This window comes from Colletes gigas, unplaced genomic scaffold (assembly GCF_013123115.1).
Source record: "Colletes gigas isolate AHSC1104 unplaced genomic scaffold, ASM1312311v1 Colletes_gigas_Sc00002, whole genome shotgun sequence".
In the NCBI taxonomy this organism is placed as follows: domain Eukaryota; kingdom Metazoa; phylum Arthropoda; class Insecta; order Hymenoptera; family Colletidae; genus Colletes; species Colletes gigas.
The window spans coordinates 12,247,313-12,259,439 of record NW_025106631.1 but is presented as its reverse complement, the minus strand read 5'-3'; the positions used below and the strand labels follow the sequence as shown (position 1 = coordinate 12,259,439).

At 35.3% G+C, this 12,127-nt stretch overlaps 1 protein-coding gene across 1 annotated transcript; it reads right to left on the bottom strand.

Annotated features, from left to right (window-relative positions):
- Positions 1–375: 375 nt before the first annotated feature.
- On the bottom strand, positions 376–6,519 carry LOC122400920 (the record flags this gene model as incomplete). Its single annotated transcript, XM_043402688.1, has 7 exons — positions 6,509–6,519; positions 6,184–6,367; positions 5,915–6,040; positions 5,576–5,844; positions 760–876; positions 586–676; positions 376–512 (listed from the first exon to the last, which is right to left on the bottom strand). Coding segments are annotated over exons 1-7 (935 nt in total), but the record flags the coding sequence as incomplete, so codon positions are not given.
- Between the last annotated feature and the right edge of the window lie 5,608 nt (positions 6,520–12,127).

The window sequence follows — 12,127 nt, the reverse complement described above, 5'->3', positions numbered from 1 at the left end:
ATAGAAGTGAATATTGAAAAATTCATTGTAAGTATACTATCAGAAAGGTTGTGAAATTTAATGGCGCTAAAATAACATTGTATTTTAGACATTTTTGACGAAATTTTAAAAACGATCATTTGATCGGTCGTGGTAGGTTTACTGTTTAATCATTCAAATCTTGAATAATGAATACGTCTTAAATGGAAATTGGACGAATTTTTAAACAGGTATTAATTGATTTGCTTGGAAGGAGCATTAGTAAGTTCAGAGAGGTTGTATGTACAAGAAGACGGTCACTCGCTGATACAATATTCTTAAATGGAAATGCACAAGAACTTATAAAATAACTTTGTAGCTCGTTTTTCGTCAACTATTTTCGCATTAGAAACTTACATGTTGGTGGCTAAGTCTAAACTGTAATCTAGAAGCACCTGTCCAGGTAAACTGAGAATGAACAAATGAAAGTTCTGACCGGCGAAGAAAACACAGTATCTAAAAAATTGATCAGGTTCGTGCAAGTGTACAACAGCCTGGGAAATAAAATTTCGATTTGTTTAACAGTCCTTAGAAACAACGTTATCGAAACATATACATATGGCTTACTTGAAAGGCTGTGATGCTAATACCTATCATGTTAAGTCCGATTTGAATCAAGTAATTTTTTCGATTTAGATTATCCAGGAACTCGAAAAACCTTGAAACAGAATGAAATGACAAATCAGTTAAACACCATAAAACTGTTTATTTTTAGTTTAACATTATTTAATCGATACGAACTTGATGGCTTTATTGTGGACTATAACGCACTGCCTAAAGTCTTGATATCCGTTACCCTTCAAAGCACCTCCATTTTTAGTCACATAATTATTTTCAGTTGCTTTTCTAATCTTATATCTGTATTTATCAGAATTACTCGTATAAACAAAATTGTGTTTATTTCTACTCAAGTAATGGATATGAAAACTGGTGAACTCGATATTGAATAGTTATGATGCTCTGTTCTAAGCATGTACTATACCTACATGCGATGCGAAAAATTTTTCACAAGCTATTTTGTTGAAGGTTAACAATGATAATACAGCAAATCTTGGATAACTGTAAAAAACACGGGACCAAAGTTTTTTGGTTATAAAAGGACGGTTAATTTTCAGGTCCCAGAAAGGCATAATCCGAGCTATGCCGTTCGGCTTTGTATCTTGCCAAATATTGAAATGGGCACCGAATCAAGGATAAGATATAAGAATAACAGAATGTGAAACATATTAGTATGATTTATTGTTCGCGCCCGAATTGTTGTAGGTCGGATTGGAGCGAATGCGATGTCGTCGTGTTGGAGAGTTTTCAAATGGTTTATTTTTAATAATAACAAAGTGGACTGTATGAATGTTTTCAAGCGCGTTGAACTGTGGGAGGAACTGTTTCCCCCGCGCTTACTTTAACAAAATGCGTTCAACTCAAGTAAAACTGCTGTACTGTTACAGACTTGTTAGTTAGACTTGTGAGACTTAGTCGGTTAACGACTGAACCGAGAATTGAAACTGGTTTGTCGGTTGACGACTGAAACTAGAATGCAAAATGTGTCCGGAGTCCGTTTCCTCCTCAGCTTAGATCCCCTCCAAGAGGTACACTTGGGGGTGTTTTGCAAATTCCTCTGTGGAATCGTGAGTCGATTGATTGGCCATCGACTTGGGAGAGGAGGACCCATTTTCCTGCCCCAGTTTGGCAGCAAGCTCCTCCTTCACCTCGGTGGTGGAGGAAAGTCCCAGGCCACGCTGGCGAGGGTGGCCGAGGTTTCCTCCCCAAGTCGACGGTCGCGTTAATTTATCGAGGAAGAAACGGAACTCCGGATTATCCACGCAACAAGGGGTTGCGTCTGGTCTACGTCTGTTTTTATGGCTATATTGTTCCGCGTGTCGGCGATGGCCGTTGTCGTCGGTGCTTACATTTGGCCTCGACGACCGTACCACCCGCGGAACAATATAGCCCTTCGCTGGTCAACTCGAGTGTCGCGTTTCTTTCGTTTTCCAAAATGCTATTCTTGTACATTGACATTTGCCAGATGCGAGAGACTCGAAGACGTTTGCAACGTAGTACCGATCCCGCATCTGGCAACATAAAGGACCGGAAACAACTCGAGTTGGCCAGCGGAATGAGCGAGCTTTCGTTTACCGAACATTTATAATTATATCACCGCATGGCACCTTATGAAACACTCTTTTACTTACAGTCCAGACTATATTTTTTGATTGTTTGTATGGAATAATATAATATAAATATAAATACAAATTGATTTTGTCTTGTATTTAGCTACACGATATTACAAATATTGATGAAATAATTATCAGATGTTTACATAGAATGACGATATTACAATATTTACAAGAGGATAAATATAATAGTAGTCTAAAACTTGTATTGTTCACTTATTGTTATTATTCGCTTATCGTAATCTAAAACTTGTACTGTTGACCAATCGAAAATGACTCGCAGTTATCCAAGCATTACTGTAGGTTTTATTTATTATTTGGAGATCATCTAGTGCAGCTAAAACGTTTAGACTATCTTAAATAACTCGTAGAAAACAATTATTCTATTTCACGAAGAAAATAATTTTTGGATAGAAAATGATTTTAAGGTGTATGTTTCAGATATAACGAATAATTATTCGAAGAATGTTGCATCTTAATCTTTCTTTTCTATTTATGGTTTGACATCAATCGTGATAGTTGTATTTAAATTAAAAATATTTTTTTCAAAGGTTTATTTAGATCAAAATTTGTGGATCTTCGAAAAAGTATTAAACCAATTAATGTTTAACTATTTCCTAATCCTTAATTTCGACTGTTTTATTTTCTTCTTCGGGTACTTTTGGGACTCTTGTTTAAATTTATTACAAGAGTAATGTTGTTCTGAAAATACGTTAAAAAATTTGATATATCGACTATCACAATTCGTCCAATTCTTACAAAATGCAGAAATAACTAGCAATGAGTGCTGGGTCACCTAAGAAATTAAAATATGGTTGCTACTATTGGGAGACGAAGTGATGGCACACTACCCACAAACTAAAAGACGCAAGGGTCAAGGGGAATCCCCTCCACTTGTTAGGTTCATGTTTATTACAGTGGCACCTCGCTAATGTTTGTTACTTTTTCCCTCGATATGGTCCACAGAGTCATCTCCGTCAATTCTTAGAACTATTTCGGCGATACGTTCGGTAATGACACACTGAATGACCAAAAGAACAAAAATAATATTTTGTAATTTAATACTTTTGAATTATTTTAATGGCGACGTTGAGCTTTCTCCAATGGAACTAATACCAAACAAGACCATATTTACACTTCTAAGAATTAGAAAAAGAATATAAAATATATTATATACTTTTTATGATAGTAATGTAATTAATTGTATGTTGAGAAATATCAATAAAAGAAAAAAAAAGTAATACCATAATGCAAATATTAAAAGATGATTATAAATAAAAGACACGTAGCATTATTTTTGTTAATAACAAATTAAAACCTTTGAAAGGAAATCTTAAGAATAGGGAATGTAGGAAAAGAAATAAAAAAATTCATAAAATAGTATAAACAGCTGTCAGAAAAATCACAGTAGATTTCATAGGTGGAGGGCGTGTAAATGATAATCCTTTTTGCACTGTATGGAAAATATATGCATATGTACTTTAATAATACATTGAGTATCACGCACTGCACGCATCTTCATGACGTCAACGACAATAATGATCGAACAAGCAAAAATCGCGCAACACATTCCTACAAACATAAAGCGAGTATACCATTATCGATCTCACCTATCCAACAACAGTAGAATAGAGTAGGATCTCATGGGCCTGTTCATTAAACGTTCACATATACGACTAACCTACCTCGAAAATGTTGAAAGCAAAGTTTAAAAATGAGAGAAGAAATATACAGAGTGTTCGGCCACCTCTGTGAAACATTTTAATGGTAGATTCTAGAGGCCAAAATAAGACGAAAATCAAGAATTCTAATTTGTTGAGTGAGGCTTCATTAGAATGTTATTAACGTCTAAAGTTCCGCCTGCAGAACGGCAATCTGCGAACAGCTGCGTGCAAGCGACAGGTTGGGGCAGGACAGTCCTAATGGATCTCATTCACAAATCTGTAAGGCTCTCGACACGTCAGTAAGCAGAGGGGTTCTCATGCTGAATGAGAACCACTGTCGCATGTACGCAACTGTTCGCAGATTGCCGTTCTATGGGATGAAATTTAAACGTTAATAACTTCATGACGAAGCCTCAATCAACAAATTGGTATTTTTAATTTTCGTCTTATTTTGGCATCCAGAATCTCCCATTAAAATTTTTCCCAGAGGTGGCCGAGGACCCTCTACAATGATGTTGAACGCACTAAAACGATTCGAAAGAATTAAAAATGAATGTGTTAAAAGACGTAATGTTTTTAACAGATCAGCCTTCCTACGTCAAACTTGAGTTACAATGCGAGTATCATATAATTTGAAAAAAAAAACTACGCACTTTGACTTTTGAATGATTTTAGAACCTGTAGTATAAATAAACGTTGAATAATTTTCTCTACAGCACTCGCTCAATTCTGGAAATAAACCGTTCCTGGATAATGTTCGTGTCGCGGAACCAAGTCAGCGAATATTAGAAAGCAATTACTGTATTGAGTAAGTCGATCACGAACCAAGGTCAAGCCACGAACCTAAGCAGTGAAGGGTATTAGGTGGAGCCTACGGATGATTTCTTTTGCTACTTGCGTCGTTTAGCTTGTGGTGAGTATGCCAACATCTCGTCTCTCAACAGTATAGTGTACGACGTTTCAAATATCACAGTCATATTTACCCGCATACTGCGAATAATCCAGAAGCGTGATGAATTATTACCATGTATAAAGAATCTGCGGAGACTATTGTTAGTATAACACTAATCGCACAGATAGTCCCGTGAATATATATGCTATAAAAGTACTCGTCGCTATCTACGAAGTAATAAACTTTTAGTAGTTGTGCTCGCCGTCGGGACTCATTTAGCGGTAGAGCAATGTCCAATAACGGATTAAGCATTGGAAGCGATACAAACAGTACCAAATATGATAATAAGACGTCTGAAAAGTATACATATAACTCTTGTCATTATAGGTACACGAAATACTGAATGTTCATAAAAATAAGGGATTTTCTTCGAGATCAATAATTCGCTTCAATACAAATCGAAACATTTTTTAACATTTTGCAATCTGAAGTTTGAATGTGGAGATGTAACCAGTTCAAGTTTGTGGGCTGTGCTGTTTAAATTTCTACCGCATATAATCTGACCAAAATTGGGCAAATATTACGTTGCAAATTAAATTTCATCGCTACGACGCATAACTCTCTGCTATTATAATATGCGTATGATGTTTAGGAAATGGAGCTTTTACGACTAAAACTTCGGCAGTTGTTAAGCTAGCATTTTTTAAAAACTATAAAAGGCAGCCACGAATGTAAGGTACTAATTTAAGGTACTTTAAGGTAAGGTAATTTAAGGTACTAATATGAATTTAACACTAAATATACTGCCTATAAACTTTAATGCAATTTACCTCCATAACGCAGCTTTAGCGAAACTCTCAGTAGTAATATGGTACAGGACTTCTGATTGATAATTTTGCGAGGAATTAATTCCGAACAAGTCGAAAATTTGTATAAGAACTCCAATGGAACATCTGTTGAAAATTACGTAAAAGCACTTACTTCTGTATAGTTGGGCAATTTTGCTCCCTCTCTCGGTGAGAACATCTAGATAATGCAGTTCATCGGCGAGCTTTAATTCCTCCCATTCTTCTTTCACGGAGACAAATAATTCTTTAAACTATAATATTCCGTATTTCTATGATTCTGTGCACATAATAAGCTCCATTTTCTGTAGAAAGAGTACATACATTTTGTCTGTTGAGATGGAGATTTAATAATTTTACAATAGCGAGGGCAGCCGTAATTAAATGTGGTTGGCTCTCGATAACCCCGTCCCAATCCTTCTTGGATAACGACAACTGCATTTGAAAAACCTATTGAAATTTACGTTGCGATTGTGAAACAATATTGTCTGATTAATTACGTTGGTACTTTGGATTCGTTATTTTTCAATTTGTATGCCCAATATTGTTAATATTGGACATGATTCATTTATTAATCGGCTATTTCCACTTACCGAAGGTAGTAGTATGCTAACGTTAATACATATTACCAGAGTAGCATTAATATTACTATGTAGATCAGTTTGCGATGGAGACTGTCCCAAAAATATAAAATACTTCTTAAGCGTTTTATAATAAGAAATGTTGAATATACTGGCCCCGCATCTTTCGTCTTTCTGAAGAACTGAATGGTCTGAGCTTAATTATGAAACGTGTTGCATTAAATACATTGTTAATTAAAATCAACTTATAATAAATTAGATAAATCGTTACTAAAAATGTTTACTTGTAAGTATTAACTGCAGTACATATGCTGTGCAATTTTTGGTAAATATTTACTTCGGTGGCATTGTCCTGAATGAGTTTGTTTTTGAAGTTTTTTTTCAAAAACGACTATATTTCAGCATGAAAAATAAACAGATTTAGAGCATAGCCACTGAAATAAATATTTACACAACTTTGTATTACTATTAAAATTCTTGAATAATAGAAAAAAATTATTTTTAATTAAAGATTGCAGTTGAAAATATTTAATTTTGAAATTGTTTGAAATTATTTAATTAAAAATTAAATTTTTTTCTATTGTAAATTGATCTAAAATGAGTTTTTTTTCAACACATAGGAATTGAGATGGATTGTTGTATTTTAAAGCAAATTTGTGGCATTTAAAATTACTAAAAATTATACTACGCAACAGACGACAATTCCAAATTTGAAAATCTATCTTTGACGTCCGCTTTTGCAAGCAATTCATAGTTCATCCTTTCTTCATTTTTCGTGAGTATTCACCAAAAACCTCAAACGTATATCCAACACACGGTTAATTTTCACGAACCTCCTTTGTCATCTCACGCGATTATACGATTCACCAAAAAATTGGCATCTGAGTGGCTGATATATTACGAGCAGGTTGAACAATACGCAACAGAACTTTCCCAAGGACCTATTTAGTAATAAGTTTCGCGTGATCGCATTGTTTAGTCGCATTCGACACATCTAACAGACTCAACTAACTGGTTTTGGACAAGTAATATTTAATATTGTTGAAATATCATTCTTGGCAATCGACTGTATAAGCTGATTGCACTTACAGGATTAAATATGTAAAACACATTATTAGATTTGGATTTTAACGTTGCGTAACATAAAACGATATAATTTAATCAAAATAATTAATATAAGACTTATCTCACCGATGGAAGACATTCTTCCAATATTAATCACTTTTATATTTTTGCCTATCGTTCCACGTATCACTGCTGCACGGAACAATGTTCCACAAAATAACGAATAGTTTATGTATTGTTGCAAAATGATGAGCTTTTAAATAACAAGTTTCAAAGAGCTACCCCGTTCTGTATCCTTGTGAAGACTATTTGGTTCGCTGCGGAGGCGCGTTTCTTTACGAACAATGACCCATTAGAAAACGAATTCAAATATTTATCCAGGAAAAAATTTTCTATATAATTGGCAAACTCTTACAATCAATTCGATATGGTAACAACCGTATTTATAAATTTTAAAGATGTTTCGTAGAATTTCGATTGTCAGAGGGAGAGACTGGTGTTGCTCTAACCGGTCATTTTCTTATCTACCTCCTATTTTTTGTAATGCAAGAATAATTTCATAATGCGTACCTGTCTGTTGGTAGATTGACGCACAATTACAGTTAATGTTCGAAGTAAGTGACAGAAGGGTGGAGAGAGTTTTACCTCAACAGTCAAATGTTAAATGTCATATATAAGTAAAATCTGACATTACTTTAAAATGCGCAGAATATAGTTTCAATCGCCGCCAACTCAATTGGCCAGTTAGTGGCAGTTAGGTGTACTTACCTCCGATACGCTCTGTTTGATTCTCGATTTTAATGCTATTACTTCTAAACATTGCACGTGGCTGGCTGTTGTTTTTTATTCGTCGATACATTTTTTCAAATTAATTTACGGCAAAGTGTAAACAAAAGTGAATTAGGTGAGTCGTAAACAAGTGTCACCCGATATTACTTATTTTATTAAGTTTAGAAAAACAGTGAAGTGTTCCTTCGTCAGATTTCGCCATCTAGCATTTAAGTACTCTAAAAAGACACACTTTCTTTAAAATATCCTACTTGCCACGTTATACTATTTAATAACTTAATAATATAATAGTATATGATGAATGTGTATCATCAGATGCATTAAATTCTTACTAAATTAAAATAAATAATTACAATAAATTTGTTTTAATATGTAGTCCTTTTCTTCGACTACCGTTCATTTTTCCTCGCTCGTTTTCACTCTCGGTCCTTTTCTTGGGTGGTCGACTGCAGTTGTTGACCGAGACACAGTGGCATCACTGTGTATAAACATCTGCTGGTGTCGAATTTCGCTTCCACCTACCTTTGAAAGGAACATGCTTGCCGCAGAGCGATTTTTATTTCAAGAATCATTACTTGGTCTTCTTATAATAATTCTTTCATAATAGTTTTAGCGTCAAGGAAAGATTACATGTTTTTGTATTCGAGAAAAAGGAAATTATTGTAGATGGTTAGGAACATTAATAAATCAAACATTATTACACATTGTTTGAGATATTAGTCAAGTAGATAGCTGCAGTGGAAAATGGATTGGTGGTTGAAATGACGAATAAATTGTTGAATAAAATTGCAAATTAGAAAAAATATAAAAATATATTGTGTTACATATCATTCATGTATGGGACCGAAACGTTTTGTAGCTTGGTCGTTGGCCCGATGATCTAGCGCACAACCCCCCTGGGCAGGGTTGACTCATGCCATATGTGAGCACCCGGCCCAATTTTCATTACCTTATATGGTAATGCCCCGTCACTGTAAAGGCTCAATTTCTAATATAAGGGCCGCGTTTTCTTACTCGAGGAGCTCAGTTTTTCTAAAACACAACGTTACTTTGACACTCGAGGTAAGATCAGACTATAATCCACATCAAGCAACGTACCTGTCTTAGCGGTTTTATTAGTGAGTGTTCATTAGATTAATCGAGAAGTAGCTTCCGCGAACGCGCCGCGTAAAAGCCGACATAGAACTTTCACCGTCGAGGCAACCTAGCAATAGTACTAGTTCTGTTAATTGACCATTGTACTTGAGCATCAACTAGAATATATTTAAGTAGTCATCCTTACTTGCATTACTCATTTAATACAACCCTGAACCCTATTAACAGTAAGACTAGGGGTATCTCACGAACCCGGTACACCTTTACCGCTCGAGGTGCACCATTACGACAGAGCAAGATCCTAAAACATCTTAAAAACCTACGTGGCTCCTAGGGTATAAAGCCCCTGGTTCGTCTATTCCTAGCGGTTCCCAGGGTATAGAGCTCCTGGTTCGTACGTGAAACCATACATTTTCCTTATAAATCTAACCCCGTGGCTCCCAGGGTATAGAGCCCCTGGTTCGTACGTGAAACCATGTAACAATTGTAAAAAAAAATAAGTAAACAAAATATTATAATACAAACAATTAACACTTGAATGCAATAATAATTAATTTAATGATTGGCTCAATGTAAATAGTAATTTGTATAACGTTGAATTGATCAAATTGAATTTAGCAAATGATTGAATAATGAATGACCTTGAGTGGTACAATAATGTGGTTTTGATGATCGATGCTATGTGTATATGATTTTATCACATTAAATGATATATTCAATTAATTATAATGATAAACACGATAATGAGCGATCACAGTTGTATGAATGATCAGTATAAAATTAAATGACGAATTGATTGCAATTGAATTTGATGAATGGAACGGTTACCACAATGGCTGACGCCACGTGGTCGATGAATAATCTAGCAAAGTTTTATAATGATATGAATGATCGGTTCAATTTTGATTTAGCACAATAAATTTATACAAGAGCAATAATGATTTTGATCAAATTAAACTGAGTTAAACACTTATTATATATGATAACATTAAATGATTCGAACGAAAAATGAATATTTGATTCGATGCGAACACTACGAACACGTGCGCTTGATGTCAAGGTCATATCGAGACTGACGCAATGTTGAGCGTGGTTGCTGATGATAGTTGACGAAAGTCACGTAGCACTTGTGATGCGGTGTTGACAAAATATGATTGGCCGCGCATGGCGTAGGTAAGCATAGTAAAAAAAAATTCGTTTTTTAAATAGTTAATGTATGATATGTGCTTATAACACAGATGAGGTATAGAAGTAGACCTGCCTTACATCTTATGAACTTTCGTGGCCCAAACTGACTGCCATATTGACATAAAAATTGAAAGGTGATTCTAGCGTCTTCTTCTCATGGATGGATAGTTAAGAAACTATTCATAGAATTAGTGTTGTTAAAATAGGTGTGAGTTGTGTAAAGGTTTATACAAAAACCTTGTCTCTCATCCTTTAACGTGGAGTACGGATTACGAGGGATTGAAATATGGGGGAAAGTGAATTGTACACTTATAGATTTCTTTCGCCTAGTCAATTTGGACTAGGCCGTTTATTTAAAACGAAATTCAAGAGAAAAAAAAAACGAAAATTAAATAAACAAAATAAAGAAATTTAATTAATAATGAAAATTATATTATTTGGTATTAAAAGTATTGCCAGGAAAAAACTGAGCCTGTTGTCGGGCTCGTAAAGAAACCTGGCTGCGGCCTGTCTGGCCTACGGCTCTCGCCACGGTCTACAGTAACAAAAAAGACCGAAATCCGGCTGTGAATACTTGACAACGCTCGTCGCGTTGTTGGACTCGCTTCAATCCACACGCTCCTTGCTCCGTTTGTTGTAAACAGGAGCGGGAATTTCTACCACAGCGAAACGCAGCAGGGTTAGTGAACTGTAACTTTTCGTTTCTTATTTTTGGAAACGTTTGATTGTAGATGGGGAAGACGACATTCCAATCTCGATTTTTCCACTGCTGTAGGTTTGAATTTTGCAGGGGAGGACAACAGATGGAGGTTGTAAGGCTCCAAAGGTTGTCTACTCCGCGGTTCCTCGCTGTTCCCTGGCCCGTACGGGACCGGTGTGATGCAATCCCTTAACTGAGCAAGAAGCGACTGACTGGTAAGGTGCTTACACCACGGTGCCTTTTGAGCGTCACTCTACGCCGAGTATCCGTACACACTAGGGTGGTCCTTAGCTACTCTTGGTGAACATTTTTTTTACGGCACCCCCTAAAATTGTTCCATTGGATAAGAAAATAATTCCCGTAAAAGATGAAGTTGATCGGATAAGAGGAAGACGTGACACAATGTGGCACATCCGCGTTAAAGTTCCAATAAATGTGAGATTTCGTATGAACGGAAAGGTATGAAGAAAAATATTAGAATGATGGTTAAACGTTCTTTTTGTGGATCCTCGATTACCTCGTCCTCATCTTCAATTGTCGTCTCGTGGCGCTGTTTGATCTTAGCTGTATGTCTCTTATTAATTTCGTATCCTCTCTGTAATTTCGGCGTAGTAACACTTGTTCTCTTGGAACCGTTACTGGGCCGATCGCGTGACTATTATCGAAAGTAAATTTGGAGTTTTTCTACGCGGTATTGCTCCCAAAACATATTGCGTTTCCGATTAACGAATTAACGCATTATTTAAACAAGTGTGATGGGCAAACGGACTGCAGAGTGTGTGTAAATACAGTGAGTGTAAAAAGTATTCGTACACTAGTCAATTTGAACAAAAACTTTGCAGAACTTTGTTTATTACAATAGTATGTTAACAAAAACATACATACATATTCTTAGAAATCTCTGGAACAAATGTCATTAACAACAAATTATTTATTTATATTTATTATGAAAATATTAACAAATATCCAAAAATTGGCGTGATATATATGTGTAATAAGTATTCGTACACTTCTAATTTTACAACAAAAACTATAAATTTTAGTACATAAAAGTAACAAAAATCAGTCTATTTGCTATTTTAGTATCTAGTGGGATTTCCTTTAGATTGTATAATCGCT